The sequence below is a fragment of the Myotis brandtii genome, unplaced genomic scaffold, assembly GCF_000412655.1.
Source record: "Myotis brandtii unplaced genomic scaffold, ASM41265v1 scaffold521, whole genome shotgun sequence".
In the NCBI taxonomy this organism is placed as follows: Eukaryota; Metazoa; Chordata; class Mammalia; order Chiroptera; family Vespertilionidae; genus Myotis; species Myotis brandtii.
In genome coordinates, this window is record NW_005369870.1 from 3,707,613 (window position 1) to 3,729,809 (window position 22,197).

At 52.9% G+C, this 22,197-nt stretch overlaps 1 protein-coding gene across 1 annotated transcript in view; it reads left to right on the forward strand.

Moving 5' to 3' along the window:
• The window catches only part of FRMD5 (FERM domain containing 5), a 42,181-nt gene extending 19,984 nt beyond the window's left edge, over nucleotides 1–22,197 (forward strand). The window contains 7 exon segments of the mRNA XM_014548807.1: nucleotides 8,088–8,176; nucleotides 10,290–10,376; nucleotides 10,954–11,017; nucleotides 11,602–11,775; nucleotides 14,570–14,643; nucleotides 16,365–16,471; nucleotides 21,033–22,197. Of these exon segments, the coding sequence (XP_014404293.1) occupies nucleotides 8,088–8,176; nucleotides 10,290–10,376; nucleotides 10,954–11,017; nucleotides 11,602–11,775; nucleotides 14,570–14,643; nucleotides 16,365–16,471; nucleotides 21,033–21,610 (1,173 nt within the window). The 3' untranslated portion in view covers nucleotides 21,611–22,197.

The window sequence follows — 22,197 nt, forward strand, 5'->3', positions numbered from 1 at the left end:
GAGGAGGAATGTGGAAGGCCCGCCACAGGGGGCGATTGAGCCGGCTCAGCGGACTGCCCACCCTTCCCTGCCCCGTAATCTCGTTTCCTTCCAAGAGCGGGTTTTATTGACTGCAGCCGTGTAAGTCGCTGTGCGGAGCTGCAGTGGAGTCACATTTAATTCCATTATGCGCCTCTCAGGGCAAGACGGGGACAGCCAGGGAGGCCCTGCCCAGAGAAACCTCTGTAATTACTCACATGTGTCTGGCGTTTGGGAGATGAGCTCAGGCAGCCGCAGTCACTGCGGAGAGCAGCGGGACCCGCGGCTTCCCTGGACTCTGTGGCCGTGTCCCTCCACTTCATCCCCGTACCCCACTTGTCTTTTTTTTTAATATATTGATTTTTTTACAGAGAGGAAAGGAGAGAGACAGAGAGTTAGAAACATCAATGAGAGAGAAACATGGATCAGCTGCCTCCTGCACACCCCCTACTGGGGATGTGCCTGCAACCAAGGTACATGCCCTTGACCGGAATCGAACCTGGGACCCTTCAGTCCGCAGGCCGACGCTCTATCCACTGAGCCAAACCGGTTAGGGCTACCCCACTTGTCTTGACACTCCTGTCTCTGCCTCAGTTTCTTCCAGTGTTTGCCTCTGTCTTTTCACCACTGGGCTGACCCCTGTACCACCAGTAAGACTGATCCTCAGACTGACCTGAGGGAGACAGTCTCCCATGGGAGCAGGAGGACAGTGACTCCTTCTTCCCGATAGGTGAGGGGACGGCATAAGTTTCCAGCAAAAATTAAGAGAATGGAAACCCAGGAACCAGTGCTGTGGGGGCAGGGTTGTGTTTCCCTTGGTCTCTTGGTGAGGGGACGGTGATTTGTTCTTGCAGAGGATTTAACGGTGACACTTCCCATGTGAACTCTGACAACATTCTAAGTCAGAAACCCTGGTCACCTTCCCCGCCCCCGCATCCCCCATCCACCAGCATGGCCTCCCGCCAGATAACCCCTGTGTTCAGCGCTGTCAGAAGACACATTGATGCCTCTTTGTGCCAAAAAGTTGTCATATGGGTGTTTACAAGTGAATTAGCACAGCTTCGTAAGTGATGCCTCTGCGTAACTGCTATAGTCCAACCTGCAGTCATGGCTCAGGCGCTGTCAGCAGAGGAGCCCGCACAGGACTGAGGGGGCCTCGGAGCCAGCCGGCCTCGGCTCCAGTTCTGCTCTCCTGCGTCCTGCAGCCTTTCGAGGCGTCTCCGAGCCTCACTTTCCTCATCTGTACACAGTGGGCACTCAATAACTGCACTCCTCCCTGAACTGCTGAGTCACTTCATGACCTCCAAAGACACAGCTGCCTAAAGACAGGCATGGTCATCAGGAGGTGCCAGGCATCTCTCTTTGACTCCAAATCTGCCCTGTTCCCTTGAGGCCACACAAAGTGCCCACCTCTTCAGAGACGGGTCCCTGGGCAGGGCTGCCACCTGACAGCACCTGGTGGGCCGTGGACCTGGGCACAGCTGAGTGCCTGTGGGGCTCCTGGCTCATCCTGGCTCTGATGAGTGTGTCCTTCTCGGACACAGGCTGAAGGGACTGCAGGAAGGAAGGAAGGGACATTTGTGACACCTTCCATGGCAGGCCCACGGGAATCCTTTCACATTATTTTCTCATTTCCTCTTTGTGCCAGCCCTGGGAGATCGGTATTATTCTTCCTGGTTTACAGATGAGAATATCAAGTTCCGAGAAACCACAATTTTTTTAAAATATATTTTATTGATTTTTTACAGAGGAAGGGAGAGAGATAGAGAGTTAGAAACATCGATGAGAGAGAAACATCGATCAGCCGCCTCCTGCACATCCCCCCCTTGACTGGAATCGAACCTGGGACCCTTGAGTCCGCAGGCAGACGCTCTATCCACTGAGCCAAACCGGTTTCGGCAAGAAACCACAATTTACAAGGCCCCGAGAGGTAGAGCGAGAAGTTGAGCTGAAGTCCTTCCCATGCTGTGTCTTCCTCTGGGGACAGGTGGGAGCGCTCAGCACTGGGCTTCCAGTCCCTTGTTCAGGGCCCTACGCTTCTTGCTCAGCCAGGGCCCTGCTGCAGAACCGCACAGGGCCCCTCGATGCATCTCATCACTGGGCTGCGGCTCAGGATTTCCTCAGCGTTTTGAGCAAGAACAGTTTGGGAGCCTTCACTCTTGTCACTACGTAGAGCCACTCTGGTGATATGCTACCAAGCACTCGCCTTGGTGTTGCTACAAGGAGAGCTGAAATAAGCTGGAGCACTCGGGGTAATAAATACTGATGATTCCTATTAACAGAGAGGCTATTACTGGGCCCAGGGAATCTGGGGCACGTAGCCCTGGGGAGGACAGAAGAAGAGGAATCGTTTTGATAATTAAATGGGAGCAGAACAACACTTTGGCTGGGCTCTGTCTCCTGGACTGATTAAGAAGCTGCTGCTCTTGCTGTCCATGCGGACGGTTTCTTTCTGTCCACATGTCCTTGTCTGGCCCTGGAACCAGGAAGAGGAGGTCCTGCCGAATCTGGGTGGGACAGACGGAGGGCTCCGGTAGCTGCTGGCTTAGATAATGCCAAACGCCCACATGTCCTTGTCTGGCCCTGGGACCAGGAAAAGGTGCCAAATCTGGGTGGGACAGACGAAGGGCTCCGGTAGCTGCTGGCTTAGATAATGCCAAACGCTGCACGTTCACCAGCTGCCCGAGCTCTGTGCAGGAGCCCCTGCAGGCCACGCCTGTAGCTGCCGGATGAGGACAGTGTTGCACCTGTTCCCTAGCCTGACACCTCTCCAAGCCCAGGAGCCACTATCCTGTCCTTCCAGGGGCCCCGGGACAGGCTGCTTCCCCTGGGTCCCCGCAGGCCTGGACTGTGCCTCCCGCCGTTAAGGTTTGTGGAGTGCTCAGACCGTCCCAGATACCCAGCTGTACCCAGCCTTATCATGAGTTATAAAGGGGCCATTCATTGAACGAACGTGCCAGGCACTCATGTGCACTATCTCACTTAGTCTTTTCGATCACACTGCCAAGATGTCCTTGTTCTCTTTTGAAGCTAAGAATACCTCTGAGGGACTAACATGTGCAGTTACTGGTACAGACGGTACTGGGACTCGAACCCAGAGCTGTCTGTGTCTCAGGGCTGTGCTTTCAGTTATCACTCGTGGTCTTCCTTCTGGAGAGATGGCATTTATTTAGGAACAAAGCAGGACTCTCTGCCAATGGTGATAGAGAAGGCAAAGACCTACGAAACGACTGAACCCATAAAAATTTAACCTAAGTTCACCAAGTGGCTTTATGTCTGTTCTGACAGACCAGGAGAAAACTGATTTCAGCAGGATCTAGGTTGGAGCAACCACACAAATAAAATGCCAATGTCATTCCTTTGCCCTTAAAATAGGACCATAACTTTCATAATCGAGCTGCCCAGGCTTCTCTCTAAATAAACCCTCCTCCAGCTTGACAGGTTGCTCCTGACCACAGAGGAACAGAATGGGAGCAGTGATGGCTCACCCCCATCCTCAGGTGGGCCCCTCTTGGCTGCGCTGAATGGAAGAACTTGACTAAAGTCAGCGAGGTGGCAAGTTTCTACCAAGATTTCCACCTCTGCGCTGTCATGGGGTGACACCAGGCCTCTTACAGGGTGCCTCCTCCCCATTTCCACCCTAGTTTTTTGTGGCCAGGTTTGAGTATATTAAAATTGAGTGATTTTCATGATTGACTTAAAGGTGCCAGCAGTGTCAGGAAGAGCATGTAGATTCCTCCTCCCTAATGAAGTCCGAGGCTTCATCACCCAGATTGAATTAGTGTAAGTCGTGCTCTAGAGAGAGGATGGGTGACCCAGAGAGGCGTAACAACCGAGAACGCTGGGCCCCTCCTCCATCACACCCAGGATGTCCTAGGGGGCAGACGACAAGCCTGCCTCACTGTATCTGGAGGTGAAACCTGGGGGACAGGACAAGGTGGCCAGATGTCCCTACTTCTAAGAACCAGTCAGTGCTGATCTCCACAAACCCTCTTCTGGGCAGACGGCACATCTGAGGACAAGCCTTTGAGGAGACTGAGTTGATGCAGGTTGCGTTTGCCGGTGGGCCCCACGTGACTGAGGGGTGCAGATCCGTGCCCTCTCCAGGGAAGCTCCGTTAGCCTCGTCCTGGCGGTTAGTCATTCAGGCCATCAGACGCAAGTCGTATTTTTGAAGTACATATTATTTCTTGTCCTCATTTACAAATGAGGAAACTGAAGTTCAGAGAAGTTAAGTAAGTCACAGAGCTGGGATCCTACACCAACACCAAAGCTCTTTGCACAAGGATGAAAAAGTGAAAGCAAACTTCTACCTCAAACTGTGAGCGTGAACTACATTCTTCTGGCTGTTGGCAGATGTGGAGTGGAGTCGGTGGTGCCCGCCTGTGCCGTCAAGACCTGAGTTTTTATTCCACCTCCCAGGTGTATTAATGGCTCAGTCCTGTGGGTACTGATTTCATCAGAGGGGGAGGGGACAGGTGACTGTTGTCTGTGTCACTTCTCTCCGCGTCCTCCTTTCCTCCTCTTTTTGTCACTTCACTTGTCCTTTCGCACACAGATCCCAAGGGCAGGCTCACAATGAGAATGACCCGTTAGATAGAAGGAACTGGGGAAGTTCCAGAGAAGGTGTCAGCGTGGCTGCCTGTCTGTGCTTTCACGCTGGTACAGACAGGCGGTTTCTCGCTGTAAGTCCCACTCCTCATGTGCCAGGCAAGAGGCAGACATTCCGGCCACCCTCCGCCCCTGTGGACGCCCTTCATCGGGAGCTGGCGCAAGGACGCAGTTTGGAGAAGTGCTCTCTTCATGTGAGAGACTGGATTGGGGTGGGTCCAGGTGCTATTATTACTCGTTGGAATGGCTGGCAGCGGATCCGGGTTTATTCCCAGTTCGCTCCCTGTTCCAGATCAACCGTTCTGGTCAGGACAGGATGTTCCCTCTAACGCCAGCACCTGCCTCCACCGGGAGGCCAGCCCGAGGGGTCTGGATGGTGCAAATGGGCAGTGCCACGCCATAACCTGGCATCAGCACCCAGCTCGTGGGGGGAACCCTCCTCCCTTGGCTCTGGTCAGAGTCACTGGGTGATTCCCACAATCTCTAACCATCGCAGCCCCATCGTCCCCTTCTGCCACTTTCTTTTCACCCTGGTCCCCGCAGGGACCACTCAGATCCCCTTTTACCTGGTCCCCTAACCGGAGTGACATCTCCCTTTCTGCCCCAGCTTCCCACCCTTCCCTTCCTAACTAACAACATTTAAATCCATCAACATCAGGAAAAAAGAGTAGCATGTCAGGTTTTTATAAAAAACAGATTTTTAATTAAGTTCCACAAACTCAGCTAATCAGTAGCAGCTATCATATTAATGGCACAACCACAGCAGGTATCGGGTGCCCCCTGAGCACAGCCTAAGAGGAACCTCATCGACCCTCACTTCACAGCGAGGAGTCGGAAACACGGAGAAGTGAAGGGCCCGGCCAGGTCACAGGGTACTGACGGCAGAGCCAGACCCTGGGCCTGAGCGGTGGGCCCCGAGCCGGTGGCGCTGTGGGATGGCGCAGGCGCCCTTTGCCCTGCCACTGCCCACGGGGGTCAACGGGACAGAAAGCAGAGAGGCCCTTCCCTGCCCACCCTGCTGCCTCCCTTCCTACTCTTTACCCAAGCGTCCTCAATCCTCTGCAGGCAGACCCTGTTTCCCCCGCCCCCCACCTGTCTCCTCCCAGCCTCTCCTGTCTCTCGGGGCACTGGAAGCACCTTCCCCACTCGCCCCATTGGCCCTCCCCTCCCGTTTTTTTGTTTTGTTTTGTTTTTTAATATATTTTATTGATTTTTTTACAGAGAGGAAGGGAGAGGGATAGAGAGTTAGAAACATCGATGAAAGAGAAACATCGATCACTGCCCCCTGCACACTCCCTACTGGGTATGTGCCCGCAACCAAGGTACATGCCCTTGACCGGAATCGAACCTGGGACCCTTGAGTCCGCAGGCCGACGCTCTATCCACTGAGCCAAACCAGTTAGGGCTCCCCTCCCGTTTTTGCCCACATACGTGCTTCCTCCACTGCAGCCACCCTGCCCCTCTGCCCGCCTCACTGTCCCACACACTCATCTGGTAAGCATGTCTGCAGGCCTGTTCTGTGAGTATCAACAAGGTAAGGCCCCACCCTCAGGCCTCTGCCTTTGGAAACCCCGGTTCAGGACTTGCTTGAATGGAAAGCCTCCTGGTGCCCACCCTCCGTCCGAGGCAGGCCCTCCCCCACCTCTCCCAGCCATTCCCCACCCAGGTCCCCGCCTGCCCCACCCGCGTCCCTGTCCACCTGCCAGGTTGGCACTTGTGTGCAGCGCTGGCGCTCAGGTGTAAACCACCACCCAGCACCGCTGACAGGCACGGGGAGGTCCAGCCCCGCGGCTTCGCAGTATCTCCTCTCGGGTTATTTTTAAACAGCTTCTCGCTGTGCCCAGGGTTGAATGACATGGTGCTTGCATCCAAGTGTCTGCATCATGACACACCCTGAGGAAAGGACAGTAATAAAAATACACTAATTGGACATGTTTGTAAAACATTCCCTGGGCACAGATGCTCACACCTGTAACCCTGACTCTAAGAGACTTTTAGGGGAAAACTTTTCTTAAGGCTCACACAGCCCTGCAGAGGCTTCACTGTTCCGGAGAGCCCGCCAGCCAGGCCCCACTCGTGTGCCTCACGCCCGTGCTGGCCCTGACTCCACGGCACCATCTCAGCTATGGCCCAGACAACCCTCCTGCACGCACACCTGACCAGCATTCTGCCACAACGTCCTGGCCACCTGAACACACCCTGACAGGGCAGGTTCTCACCTGAGGCCCCTGCCACAAAGCAAGCTCCCCTGAGAGGGCATCAGCCGTCAACCAGCTCTCGGTGCCCCGCCCCAAACTGGAAAAGACCTGGTCCTCGTGGAGCTCACTGCCCCCCGGGAGGGAACACGACCTACAGCTTGTGCTGCACCCTCTCCCGTCTTAGCTCAGCAGAACCTCAAGCCTGGTGTCTCCTGATGGTGACCGGGGACCAGGAGGCCTCTTTGTTGGTTCAGGCACATAGGGCTGGTGATGCCGTTCCCCTTGGCCAGTTGCTTCTTATCTTTTCTTCAGCTAAGCTTTCCTGGGGGAGCCCATCATATTCATTCATTCATTCTCATCCTCCCTCTCTCTACCCCCTCCCCTCTCTCTCCTTCTCTCCTTCCCTCCCTCTGTAACAGCTTTTTGAGATATAATTCACATATCATAAAACCCATCCTTTTAAAGTGTGCTTATTCACAGAGTCATGCAGCCATCAGCACTATCTAATTTTAGGACATTTTTATCGTGTTCTGTTGGCTGTCACTCCCCATCTCCCCTTCCCCACAGCTCCTGGCGACTGGGAGCTTTTTGTCTCAATGGATCTGCCCATCCTGGATATTTTATATACATGAAATCATACAACACGTGATCTTCTGTAACTGGCTCCTTTTAGCATAACGTTTTCCAAGGCTGTAGCATGTGTCAGTACTTCATTCCTTTTTACTGCTGACTATTATTCCCTTGTAGGGATGTGCCGCATGTTGTTTAATCATTTATCAGTTGATGGATATTTGAGTTGTTTCCCTGTTCTGGCAGTTATGAATATTTAATCCTGCTATAAACATTCATGTCCAAGTTTCTGTGTGAATATACGTTTTCCATTCTCTTGGGTGCATACTTAGGAGTGGAATTGCTGGGTCATAAGGTAACTCTATGTTTAACAATTTGAAGAACTTCCCATCTGATTTCCAAAGTGACTGCGCCATGTCACAATCCCCTCGGCAGTGTGTGAGGGCTTGCCATTCTCATTGGACGTTCACCACAGCCTTCTAAGATTGGTATCATTATAACCTACAACTTACAGTTCAGGGCACGGAGGCTCAGGGAAGGTAAGTAACTTGCCTTTGACTTCCAAATGCCATGCTCTTCCCTCTGTGCCCTCCTGCTGAGGAGCAGCCCTGCATCACCCAGGCACCACCGCTTCTCACCCTTCCGCCTCCGCGCCTGCACCTCCCTGATGAGAAGTCTTCCTGTGTTGCAGGATGTGTCCGGAAATGCTGCGTTTCTGGCCTTCACTCCTTTTGGATTTGTTGTTCTTCAAGGAAACAAGAGGGTCCACTTCATTAAATGGTGAATATCTTCTTTTCCGAGACAGGCTGTTTAGCCTTCACCTGCTGGGGAGGCTGTGGTTCCCGTGTCCTTTGTCTGTGATCGGGCAGTTCAGGTTCTGAGCCCCTCCAAAGCCTGGCATCCATAGTGCTGCTGGAGGCAGCGGTCTCTCCCTGGGGACCCTGCTCGCCCAGAGGGGTGTTGCTGAGAGCCAACAGCCTCGCCAGAGGAGGAACGGGTGTGCAGGGTTGGTTTCTGGGAACGATGAGAGGCCTGGGGCTGGAGCCACTGTTAGAGAAGCCGAGTCCCCATGAGAACCGAGACCTTGGGACTATTCCCTGCTGGGGGCCATGGCGTCTGCACGGATGCCTACTCCCTCAGCCGCTCTCCTAGCAAAGGAGGGGCTCGCAGTGACCCCTGGGCAGATAGGAGTTACCCTGTTGCTCTGGCAAACACCCTCCTCAGGCCAACCCCACTTGTGGGCACTGCCTGCCCCTCTTGAGGGGTTAGGCGTCCTCAGCCTCCAAGAGTCACAGCCCCCTTTTTCTCCCCTCTCCCCCTCCCTCGCCCCATTTCTAGCAGGCAGGAGACACTGCCTTGGCTGAAGCCACTCTGAGCTGCCACTTCCTACCTGTCTGTCTGGGGTCTGTTCTGCCGCGTGCGTGGCTCTGGGAGCCAGCGCAGTGCAGACTCTGGCTTGTTGATGGACGTTGGGCCTCCGAGATACCCTTTTCCTGGTCCGTGCAAACATCTCTCGCCTCATCAAAACATGTTGCCTGTTCTACTAAGCCCCTGTGATTCCTGTACCTCCTTGGGCCTTAGACGGCCACCTCTAAGCTGGCAGCTCCTCCCAGGGGCTTGGGCAGGTGGCTGTCCTCGCCCAGCAGGAGAGCCTGCTCCTGTCTTGTTTCCTTTGCCGTCTCCAGAAGAGCTCATGGGGACTGAGGACACAGCGGCTTCCTGACGAGCTTTCCGCTGGGGGAACTGCAGGGCATCCGTCCTCCTGTGTCCCCTTCAGCTCCCGCACTGACCTCACAGACACCACTTTCCACCCTGTTGCTCTTGTGAAGCCTGGCCATGAGGATCGGCCGAGTGCTAGTGAAAGTCCTCAGACACCAGCCCCAGCTGGCCCACCCTCTGTGCTCTTTGGGTGAAGATGGTGAGGGTTTGCGGTCCAACAAAGTACTTTTCAGAAACAAAAAGACCAGGATCAGGCCGCCATTCTCCCTCCCCGTGAGGAGCACCTGCTGCCTGGATACAGCTGGGTGGTCTGGTGCCCCTTAGCGAGCCCAGATCCTGGGCCACACTCTGACCAAGGTCGCTGCCTCATGAGGTAGGACACCCCTGTTATAGGGACCTGCAGTCCCTAACGTGTCCCTACCCGTCCAGAGGCCCTGATGGTCACCTGGTTCTCCCAGACCCTTTTACCCTCAGTCTGCAGAAAGTCTCCTCTCCATGAGGTCTCAGCTCTAATAGATGTAAACCCAACCTCACTTCCAATAGAAATCTCTTCCTCTCCTGTCGTTCTTGTTGAAGCCTAGATGATCTGTGTGCTTGTTTATATATTAACTGATAATTATTGTCTATGTGAGAGATTGATGGGTTGGAAGGGAATCAAACAGGGAAGGAATATGCTGTGTCCTGTATTAGCGCAGAATCACCAGCTCTTGTCCTGACCCAGCCATGATTTCCAGGGAACAAGTGGCCTTTGGCCCCTCAGCTTCGTCCAGTAGTAACCTGGGTACATGGCTCTCACTACCTTGTCTAGATACCGAGGAAATCTCCCTGAACACTGCAAAGTGGAAGGAGCTAAGTGCAGGCACGTGTGCCTGGCAAGACCTCCATGGGGGTCTCAGTGGGTATAACAAGGACTCTGCCCCCAGTGAGGCTGGAGGGCCTTTGGCTCCAGAGGGTAGCCGTGTCCGGCTAATGGAAGGAAGGGACACATGGCCAACACCGAGGCCTCGTTCTCTGGCTCTCGGGGACAGCCTCCCGTGACCCCGGTCATTTTTTCCTTTCGTAAATGTAACCAAGGCTGCAAGCAGTATGTGGAGGTGAGGTCTAAGCCGTGCCCTGTACAGTAACCATGTCACTTCTTCTGATTTGTGTCTGTCCCACGGGTGACGTACCCCAGTATCCTGTTTGCCTCTTTTACTGCAGCCATTCACTGGGCTGGTGGCTTCAAGGATTTTTCTACAAAACCCCCTAAGCCCCTTTCCTGGTCAGTACGCTGCATGACTGTTCATGTAATCTGTTCTCTCTTTGGTATGTTGTCCCGCCCCCTCCCTGAGATCGTTTGACATTTGTCTGCACTCAACTGCATTTTCCATCCAGTGGCACGGTCACCCGAAAGACTCAACCCCCTCAGAACCTGGTTGCGTTGTTTTCCATTACTTGCTGTATCTTGAACTTTGGCCTCATCAGCTGCTGTGGCATCTTATGTTTGATAGTCCCATCTAGATAATGCACCTGTGTTATGGACCAAACCCTAAAACGGCCCAGCACCATTCTACCGAGACTCACTTCCCATGCCAGTGCCCCCATTCCCAGCCACTGTTGGTGAGCCTGAAATCCTCCTGTCACCCTATTAGAGTTTGACCAGAAAACTGTGGACTGAACTATTTCAACAACTGTTCTCTAAGGCCACTGCGCTGCTGTCTTGTTTTAGTTCTGATTTTGGCTAAAACTGTGTCTGTGCCTGGAGCCCCTTCCAGTTGGGGTGGGCTGTGCATCTGCAAGACGTGACTGTGAACGGGCAGCCCACAGCGAGGTGACTGCTGCTGTCTTTGTGCTTCTAGGAATGAGGTGACCAAGCTGAAATTTGAAGGGAAGACTTTCTATTTATACGTAAGTCAGAAAGAGGTGAGTGCCGGCTTCCTTCTTTCCAGGGAGGCTGGGGTGCTAGGTTCCTGATAGCCAGGGCTGAACCAGAGTGCTCCGTCCAGGCAGAGCTAAGCCCCCAGCATGCTGAGCCAAGACCAAGGGCCAGGCATGGAGGGGAGGGAGGGAGAGGAGGCGAGGCCCTGGAACACAGGGCTTCCTCAGGGATGCTGACAACGCCCAGGGGTTCCATGCCTCCGGGAAATGCAAAATAGAATTCTTTTGCTTCCATATGAAAATTCCAAGATAATAAATACAAAAGAAGAAGAAAAGGACCATTTTTAGATGAGTGCCACCTTCTCTGGGGAGGGCTTTCTTGGTTCAGTGTGTGCCAGCTGAGACTTTCTCACTGGCCCTGCCGGGTGTGAACTTACACAACTGAGCTCTGCCCAGGGGTCCCCAGGCCTTCTCTTCCAACGAGCCAGCGGCCAGGCAGCCCCTCTCATCTGCAGCCTGGGAGCGTCATGGGAGCCCTCAGACAGCTCGGCGGGGCTCAGGGTCCTGGTCTACGTCACCCTTCACCTCTCCACCCCCACTCAGCTGTTTCTATGTGGGGTTTTTTGTAGGAAAAGAAAATTATTCTCACATATTTTGCTCCAACTCCAGAAGCCTGCAAGCACCTCTGGAAATGCGGAATTGAGAACCAAGCCTTCTACAAGTGAGTAGACAACACGTGGCATGGGACCGTCATTATCAGAGCCAGTGCGGGGAACGCTGCTTTCAGAGGGATGATGGACAGGACGCGTTCAGAAATGAGACGTGAGGTGACAAGGCTAGCTTCCCTATAAAACTCAGACCCCTCTTGGGGTGCCTGGGTGTACCCCCTGGAGGGACAGAGCTGAGATCTGGAAATGTGTTTCAGTAGAGTTGCCTAAGTTGTGATGTCCTTGGACAGCCCTCTGTGTTAAAGCACTTCTAGGTTTTCAGAGTAAAGCTTGGACCAGGAGAAGCCCATGGGTGCCTGACTCAAATCACACTGGCCCCCTGGAGCCGGTCGGAGCCCTAAGACAGCTCAGAATACAATAGCTCCATGGAGCAGGCTCAGCCCAGAGCAGTTCCCTAAGCCTTACAGAGATCCTGGGCCCACTCCCCAGTGAGAGACCTGGTGCTAAGCTGGCAGGGATTCTAGCCCTTCCTGGAGTGTCAGTGCCAGAGGTGTGGCCAGGTGCCCAGGAGCCTGGGATGGGGTAGCTGGAGGGGGGCAAGGACTTGTCTGGTTCTGAGAAGCCCACTTTGCTTACCAAAGAATTTTGTAAAGTATTTGAGGGGTTTGTGCTTAGTTTTCTTTTCTTAAAAGAATATATTTTTATTGTTTTCAGAGAGGAAGGGAGAGAGAGATAGAAACATCAGTGATGAGAATCATTGATCGGCTGCCTCCTGCACGCCCCCTATTAGGGATCAAGCCCACAACCCGAGCATGTGCCCCAACCGGGAATCTAACCGTGACCTCCTGGTTCACAGGTAAACTCTCAACCACTGAGCCACCAGGGCCGGGCTGTGCTTAGTTTTCTTTAAGAAAGTGGGCGTAAAGGTATTAGGGAGCAAAGAAATAGCCCATTGAGAAACTAGAGTGATGCCAGATAGGGTATGTTTCACCAAAACCCTTGGTCTTGTTTTGAAAATAGAATGCAGTGATTTTTGCTTTCATAAGCTGTATCTTAATCAGGACAACATAAGACAAAAGGGTGTAGTATATGTTCTGCTGGATAGGCCATTGTTCTCCCTCCAGTAACCGGAGGAGAGAGCAGAATTGCTCTAGGCTTTGGGGGCAGAGTGGGGGACGGTAGAGGGTGGGGTATCATCCTTCTTCCCAGTGAGCAGACTCTGCTACCTACTGGCTACTATGGGATGCTGGCCAGCAGAACTGGTCTCCTCCCTGTTACTGTGACCACAGCCCCAGACGTCGTTTCTTGGGCAGGCTTTCTGAACTGCTTAACAATTTCTGTGCATTTGATAACAGAATCAGGGATGAGCTGAATGGGTGGCCTGAATTCTAACCTGAGTTGTCTTTATTCTTCTCATCGAAGAGAAGACACTTGGAAAAGACTTTTGCATGGTCAAAATTTCCCTCCTGTTCAGTCCCTGGTACCCAAGGGAAAGCCAAGTAAACATTTCAGCACCATTTCTGGAGGCCTTTACTTTTCTATCTGTGTCATGGGAACAGAACTGTGCTTCTGAACCTGGGACCAAACTCGGTTTCTGAGTCTTTCCATTAATAGGCCTCCAGACCTCGTTAGCCCTGCCAACACCCACAGTGGAAACCAAGGTCGTCCTTACCTGTTTTCCATTAACTACTCAGTGTTCTAATTAGTGTGAGAAGTCAGATCCCCAGATAGGCCAAGTTTCTAGCAGCGGCTACTTGGGCCTCTGAGCATCTCTCATTCGCAGATTCCTGCCAGTGCCCGGTGCTAGGAAGGGAGCCAGGTTGGACTCAAGAATGTGCTCGGGCAGGAGGGCACTAGGCTGAGCCTCACAGAGTCCTGAGCGAGGTGGGGCGGGTGACTCTCAGGAACTGCTGTTCGTGGACTGTGGGGACAGCTCCCTAAATATTCACGGCCCCCTCCCGGCAGAGGCTTCAGACCTTGCTGGGTTCCTGGCGGATGAGCAGCAGGGGCACCCAGACGTGTTGTGGCTGAGTTGGGTCTTGGGAGACTTCACTCTGGGCAGCTGTGCCTACACTTCCTTTTCTAAGTGGGATCAGAGAAGTCACCCAAAAGGACGTTTTACAGTGCCCGTGGCCTTCCCGCGTCTCCACATCAGCTATTTCTACAGCCTTGAAAGGGAGGTTAATGGGCATGGGGATGAGGTTCCAAGTTAAATAAGTGATGGAACTTTTATTGAAGTTAAGCTAGCTTCTCCATTTCAGGACTTCTTGGAGTCTTTAATGTGATAATACACGTTAGGGCTCTCCAAGAAGGAGATGAAATAGGAAGGCACTTACCTAGACATGAACGTGAATCACCAAATACTAGGACTGGAAAGGTCTCCTGAAGCCACATAGTCTCACCTCCATTAGTTTATAGGTAAGAAGACGGAGGCTAAAGAGGAAAAACTCTGCCTAACTGAGATCCAGTGGGTGGCATTCTATTATTCCCCCAGATTATCATCCCTAGCATTTATTCTCCCAGTCTCCCAGGTGAACCCCTCACTCTCCTGACACGAAAGTGGGGTTCAGCCCTAGTCAGTTTGCTCAATAGATAGAACATCAGCCCACGGACTGAAGGGTCCCCGGTTCGATTCTGGTCAAGGGCACACATCTCAGTTGCAGAGTCGATCCCCGGCCCTGGTCAGAGACATGTGGAAGGCAACCAATTGATATCTATCTCTCTCTCTCTCTCTCTCTCTCTCTCTCTCACACACACACACACACACACACATCAATGTTTCTCTCTCCCCCCCTTCCACTCTCTAAAAAAAAAAAAAAACTGGGAAAATATCCTCGGGTCCAGTTCCGCCGAAGTAATCGGAGAGCTTGGAGAGGAGCCCAGTCCTGGAACGCTGTCTCACTTCTTGCTGCTGCTTCATTATACTCCTTACAGTGGCCGAGTTGCAAAGGAAGTAATGGAGTCAAGCGCCCAGATCAAACGGGAGCCGCCGGAAATCCACAGGTAGGCTGCCAGGGGCTTCCCCTAAAAGCAGTTCCAGCTCAGGTCCCGGAACCTCGAAAAAGCCAGCAGCTGGAGTAATGTGAAGACTGGCCACATGGCTCCCAAAAGGGGAAGGAAAACAGGGCAGAAGCGGTGAAGAGACCCATCTCAGCTAAAGATGAATGGAGAGCGGGGAGACGGGCTAATGCAGACAGTACGTCAGATCCAGGAGCACCTTCCTGGGTAATTCTGTACTGTCCTCCCAGGTCCTGAAATTGGTCATACACCATGGAGGACATGTCCAAGCAGCAAGATTTCATTGGCTGTGGAATCAATTCATTACGAAAGCCAGGGATAGCCCCACACCCCAGTCACACCCCTCGTAAACTAGTTCTGAGGGACAAAAATGAAAAGAAAAAAAAAACTAGTTCTGAGAGCCATGCTTCATGCATACATTTCCAGGAGCCCATCTCCTAGAACCCGATCTGCCTTTACAACAGCAGCACAGTAATTCTTCCCATGTCTGTCTAAGGATTTCTCTTTTTCTGCAATATTTTTGGAACATCCTGGACAAGGAGGAATCATTCCTAAATGAGAATGAAAGATCCAAGACTCCAGAGATAGAGGGCTCTCTAAGATCAGCTGCCGGGACATCCTAGGCTTGCTTGTGGGGGTGAAGTTCTCTCTCAGTGGCCTAAACACTGGGAAGGGGTAGGCCAGAGGCCGTTTCCCAGTTCCGCCGAAGTAATCAGAGAGCTTGGAGAGGAGCCCAGTCCTGGAACGCTGTCTCACTTCTTGCTGCTGCTTCATTATACTCCTTACAGTGGCCGAGTTGCAAAGGAAGTAATGGAGTCAAGCGCCCAGATCAAACGGGAGCCGCCGGAAATCCACAGGTAGGCTGCCAGGGGCTTCCCCTAAAAGCAGTTCCAGCTCAGGTCCCGGAACCTCGAAAAAGCCAGCAGCTGGAGTAATGTGAAGACTGGCCACATGGCTCCCAAAAGGGGAAGGAAAACAGGGCAGAAGCGGTGAAGAGACCCATCTCAGCTAAAGATGAATGGAGAGCGGGGAGACGGGCTAATGCAGACAGTACGTCAGATCCAGGAGCACCTTCCTGGGTAATTCTGTACTGTCCTCCCAGGTCCTGAAATTGGTCATACACCATGGAGGACATGTCCAAGCAGCAAGATTTCATTGGCTGCGGAATCAATTCATTACGAAAGCCAGGGATAGCCCCTCACCCCAGTCACACCCCTCGTAAACTAGTTCTGAGAGACAAAAATGAAAAGAAAAAACTAGTTCTGAGAGCCATGCTTTGTGCATACATTTCCAGGAGCCCATCTCCTAGAACCCGATGAGACCCAGAGAGAATATGATTGGCCAAGAGAGCTAGGGTTTGTCAACCAGCCTGACCTCCGGGAATGGGAGCCCTTTACACAGAGCCCCCTGCCACCTCAGATGGGAATCAAGGGAGGCTGCCATATCCATTTTTGGGAGCACTGATTATCCAGGGGCACCATCCTGCTCAGAAACCAGTGGCACCATTGCCACACCAAAGGAAGGTTCTGGTGGGTCTGGGACATAGGGAGTCTCTCTGACTGGGATCCAAAGCGGGTAGTAAAGATTTTTTAAAAAACAAAATAAAACTTAAACGGCCAGACAATTGTAGTGGTCACTCCTCAACTCAGAGTCCTGACCACAGCTATCTGTGCACTAAGCTAACTGTTCTTTTCCTTTAACCTCAGAGCTGGGATGGTTCCCAGCCGCAGCTGTCCCTCCATAACCCATGGCCCAAGGCTGAGCAGCGTCCCCAGGACTCGGAGAAGAGCTGTTCACATCTCCATCATGGAAGGTAAGCATGAGCACTGGAGATGGAAGGTAAGCTGACCACAGATTTCTCCGAGTTGTGACTTCGACCAGTTCCACTCGGGGACCTTGAAGTGAATTTGCATTGGAGACAGCAGCAAGTTTCTCTGATGGTAGGGAGGAGGTTTCACCCAGCGGATGGGCACACAGGCGGGGTGTCAGGGGCAAGGGGATCCCCTCCAGCCCCGCTGAGCTGTAATCCAGGAGGGTTGTCGATCGGAGAGTATCTGGGGTAGACCTTTGGGAAACAAGGCATGTGGGCTCCACCAGGTTCCACGCAGTTCTGAAATTGCTTTCCATCCAGAGGCCTTTCACTTGTTTTCCAGATCTGACCAGTCTCCACAGCTTAAGTCAGGGGTCCTCAAACTTTTTAAACAGGGGGCCAGTTCGCTGTCCCTCAAACCGTTGGAGGGCCGGACTATAGTAAAAAAAAAAAAAAAAAAAACTATGAACAAATTCCTATGCACACTGCACATATCTTATTTTGAAGTAAAAAAAACAAAACGGGAACAAATACAGTATTTGTATTTGCATGTGGCCCGTGGGCCATAGTTTGAGGACCCCTGGCTTAAGTGATCAGAGTGGCCTGGGGCAGTTAACCAAAAATAAACACGCCTGGTTCTGAAGCATTCCAGTAACGGCCGCCACCTTTCCTTCAGTGGTAGAAGCCTGCCCTCTTGCCGTCTGAATTCTCTAACATTATCTTAGGAAACCCATATGCCCATCTCTCTCAGCCCTTCTCTCCCTTTGGAGTAGGTGGAGGTAGAGAGACAAAGTCTGTGTAGCTTCAGAACTAGATCCCCCAGCAGCCTGAGGTGACGCCGCTCCGTGTCTAGGTACTTAATACTGTCAGTGCCCTCCTGCCGTTGTCCCTGCCCAGTTGGCCCTGCAGGCTGGATACAGGTGTAAAGTTTTCATTTGGGATGATGACCGTTTGCAGGACCTCAGATCTCAAGCAGCAGGAAACAGCAGCAGGATTATTTCAAACCTTGTTTCTGTCTAGGAGGCTGGGGGAGGGAAGGCCCTTTGTCTTCTCTGAGCGAATGCTGCTTGTTAATGAAAACCAAGTTAGGAAGGCCGTCTCTCCCGGGGAGGATCTCGGGTTTGTGTCACTGACTGCATCACCGGCGTGTGGTTCTCTGGGGGCTGAGAACCCTGGCTGGGCAACCACCACCACGTGCCTTAATTATCTGAGAATCTTTGTTGTTCCATTTGTAAACAAGGGGCATCTTCCTGGCCATGGGTTGCAAGGACGCTGGTGTAGTGCCAAAGCCCATCTGGGCAGGCAGCCAGCCCAGTGCAGAGCCCTGGCCGGGAAGGCCAAGAGGAGATTTCATCAGAGTTCTGCCGCGGACTTTCTGGGGCAGGTTGTTTACCCTCTGAGCCTGTTGCCCCCACTGTAGAGAGGGGTGTGAATGTGGAAGGCGCCTTGTAAACTACCAAGGATAATCACTATGCAAGGGATGGAATTATTGAGGTCCGTCATCAGACACAGTGCCCTGAGCCTGTCCCCCTGTCAGGCTGAGCAGAACAGAGGGTGGCTCACACTGTCCCTCTTCTTTTGGGTGTTCCCCTCAAGAAAGTGGAATGACTTTCTCCTCTTTTGAGGAAATATAACTTTCTCCCCCTGTGTCCCCTCTTCCCATCCATCCTGAGGCTGAAGCCACCAGGTCCGCCCCAGCGGAGGATGGGACACAGCCCATTTCCAGCCGAACCACTTCCTCACACTTCAGAGCCACTCACCCAAAGCCCAATGTCTGTGCAGTTTCAAACCCTGAGTTTTCTGGACGGCCCCGATTCCCCTGCCCTCAGCACTGTTCCCTTCCCTCTCGTCTGTCACCCTCTGAGAGGTCTAGGGCCCTTATACGGGCCTCAGGGAACCAGCTACAGGCTGGGAAGCATGACTTTTTATGGCTCTAAGTGCTTCTGACTGAATCCAGTCCCCTGATAACATGGGCCTCTCGAGCTGCTCCTTCCCTGCAGCTCAGCCTGCTCTGCGGCTCACGGAGCTGACCTCCCTCCGGCACGGGAGGCGCGGCGAAGGGGCCGCCGTGGGCCGAGATCGGCACAAATCCCTTGTCCGTGGCTGGTTTTCCATCCTTTCCCTCTGTATCTCCCTGCCTGGCTGGTTTCCATGAAGAGGTCAGCTGGTTTCCACTGAAGAAGCATCTGCTTTCCTGGGCTACCATGGGGAAGAGTCTGATTAAGATTCACACCAGAGTCCGCGTGCAGCTCCGGTTGACTAACCACTGCCTTCGGCCCCTGAGTGTGCGCGTCCTGAGGATGGGGCCCCGGCTGCAGGGTAGGCTCCTGACCGCTGTGCCCCCCAGCCCCCGGGGAGCCACCTCTGGGCAAGGCAATCAGCTGGAGCACCTCCAAGGTAACCAGACAGTCCTCTGTTTTGCTGTGCCCCTCGCCCGATCCCGCCTGCAGCACCTGCCCCATCCCCCCCAGAATAACAGGTTTGGTGAAGGGGTGAGGTAGGTGGTGGTTTACACTGACACCTGAAGTTCTGTACAGGACTAACCTGACAGAGGGGTGATGCAGGTGAGGTCTGCTGAGGGAACAGGCGACTAACATTTACAGAGTAACTCTGTCCGTCAGACATTACTGGAAATGCATACAGATCCATTATCTTGTTTACTGAGAGCACCAACAATTCAGTATCATGTGGCTGCTGGTGTCCCTCTAATTCGTGCTTTCTGATGTCACAGACTTTGCCTCTCTCCTTCCCCGGCTTAGGGCTACACTGCAGGCAGGCTAAGCTCACACTGAAGTGGCTTCTGGTTGCTGAGCTGGTCAGACTTTGGAAGCTCTGGCAGTCAGAGCTGTCCTGGAGGGGGCAGCCCCATGAAAGGGTGTGAGATGCCCTGTGCAGGGGGAACTGAGGCTCCAGAGAAAAGGGAGCTGGCGGAGTGGCTGGGAAAGGAGCTGAGCCAACACCATGTGTAATCAGGGCCTGAAGGTTTCTGTTTCATCAGGGATCCCTTACCCACTGGCAGGTACATATTCCTCCACTGCGCGTGCACGTGGGGAAATCGGGGAGGAGAGCCAGGGAAGCAGAGACCAAAGGAGTGTCAGGAGCTCTGGAACGTTTCATCGGGGATCCCTTACCCCCTGGCAGGTACATATTCCTCCGGCTGCGCGTGCACGTGGGGAAATCGGGGAGGAGAGCCGGGGAAGCAGAGACCAAAGGAGTGTCAGGAGCTCTGGAACAGGGACAGACAGGCTGCAGAACAGTTTCTTGGACAGTTAGGACCTAAATCTAAGGGAGGTGCCGGCTGTTGACTTAATTCATCCTGCCCACTGTCCCACTCCCCGTAATCCAGCTACGTGATCATTAGCACCATGAAACAGAAGGGTGCTTGGCTTCTCTCCGTGCCTTTGCCATTAGCAACCAACCAGACTTTAGGTACGTTCTGTAACCTCTCACCCTCACTACTTCATGGAGTTGTTAAAAGATAATGAACGTGCTTTAAAAAGTGTAAACCACTGTACAAATTTAAGATTTTATCAGAGGAACAAACAAAATACGGCTAGGACCGTAAGGAGACTGTTGGCTGCTGAACTAGCCATGAACCAGAAAACTCCCCAAACAGCTGGTTACTGTAGGTCAAACCTTTCCCTGTCTGGGGCAGTCAGAGTCCATTTCAGAGCAACAGAAGGGGGCTGGCTTCTCTTGTCAGAGGCCACAAAGGCAGGGAGAGCCACTCTGACACCACCAAGATGGCCAGGGATGGAAAATACAGATGTTGAACCTGAAACAGGACGCCGTTCCCTCGGGGGCACTGTGATGTGAGCCTCTCGGCGACTCTGAGCCCATATCCTCTGGGCTGTTGGGTTGCGGGAGTAACTGGCTCCTGCTTTTCCCTAGCAGAGCATGAGCCCTGGAAAGAAATGCTCCATCCGGGAAAGTAGAGAGATAATGGGTAGTTTTAGGGGCCACAGACCCTTTCTCCTAAAATATGTAAGAGAATTTCCCCCTCACCCAAAGTTCGCTCTGCACTCCGGAGTGTCTAAAACAGGGACAGCCTGTTCTGGACCCAGATCATCCTAAGGTGAAAAGAGAGGAAGCTGGCCGGAGCTCCTCCCCTTCTCTATCAGCGAGCACTCGGGGAGAGCAGGTAGGGTTTTCATGTCCCACAGGGTCAGGACAGATAGAACTGGGGGGCTGAAGACACCGATAGCAATTGCAGAAAAGATGCCTCATGAGCTCAAGGAGCTGTACGCTGGGCTGTTCAAAGGACACTCAGCTCCAGAATCAGCATTAGATGCGGCCCAGGCAAAACAGTCTCATCCTCCCCGCTCCTGCCTCTCAAGGCCCTCAGCCCGAGAGGCATACCTGAGCTCCCTGAACCGTGGCCCCAGCTCTCAATCAGGGATAGTCTGCGATTCAGACTCTTTCCATTTGGGGCTAAAACCAGGCCCAGGACACCCAAGGCAGGAATGGCACAGTCTTTAACAAATGTGGCCAAAACTATAAACAAAAAGAAAAACAAGTGTGCGCTGGTACAGAAAGCCTACTCACGTTCCTTTTGCCTTCCCAGGCCTAGAGTCCCTGCGGGACAGTGCCCACTCCACCCCTGTGCGTTCCTCCTCTCACGGGGACACCTTCCTGCCTCACGTGAGAAGCAGCCGGGCAGACAGCAATGAGCGAGTCGCCGTGATTGCAGACGAGGCCTACAGCCCTGCAGACAGCATGCTGCCCACCCCTGTGGCCGAGCACAGCCTGGAGCTGATGCTGCTTTCCCGGCAGATCAATGGGGCCACCTGCAGCATCGAGGAGGAGAAGGAGTCTGAGGCCAGCACCCCCACTGCTGCAGATGTGGAGGCCCTGGGGGGAGAGCTGAGGGCCCTGTGTCAGGGGCATGGCAGGCCGGAGGAGGAACAGGTGAATAAGTTTGTTTTAAGTGTCCTCCGTTTGCTCCTTGTGACCATGGGACTCCTCTTTGTTTTGCTCCTCCTCCTGATCATCCTTACCGAGTCTGACCTTGACATTGCCTTTTTCCGAGATATCCGTCAGACCCCCGAGTTCGAACAATTCCACTATCAATACTTTTGTCCCCTCAGGCGATGGTTTGCCTGCAAAATCCGCTCAGTGGTCAGCCTGCTCATTGACACCTGAGAAGACATGACTCCTCCTAATAACTAGCCAGGTGGACCAAGAAGCCCGGCTACCCGTTCCCAGCAATGGGACCCATCGCGGAACCATCGGCACATGTACCAAATCCTCCTTTCATGACTCAAAGTCCACAGCCTAGGAGGGTGGTTTCCCAGAAGAAGAAGGGGATAGGCTCATGCCCTGTCTAAACAAACTGGGAAAGCTCATTCCCTTCAGCGGTTCTCTCAAGAAAGGCTCGGCGACTCTGTTTCTCATCCTCCCAACACGCAGGATAACTTTTGGCTTTGAATTTTGATTTTTCATAGATGTGTATTATTTTGAAAGTATTGAATAAAAATAATTTATTTTATTATTACTGATTATCACCGTAGTGTCACCTAGCAGATGGGACACTAGTTGAAGACGAGAGAGCTGTTGTCTTCTGTATTCTGCAGGAGCTTTTCTACTGGGTTCCAGTAGACTCGTCACTGCAGCCTCAGTGGGGCAGACCAGGGGTCTGGACAGTGGAGACGTCTAAGTTTTCTTGCCAGACAGAGCTTTTTAAAAAGTAAACATCCATGTAGAATGATTAAATGAAAAGTTGCTTCTTA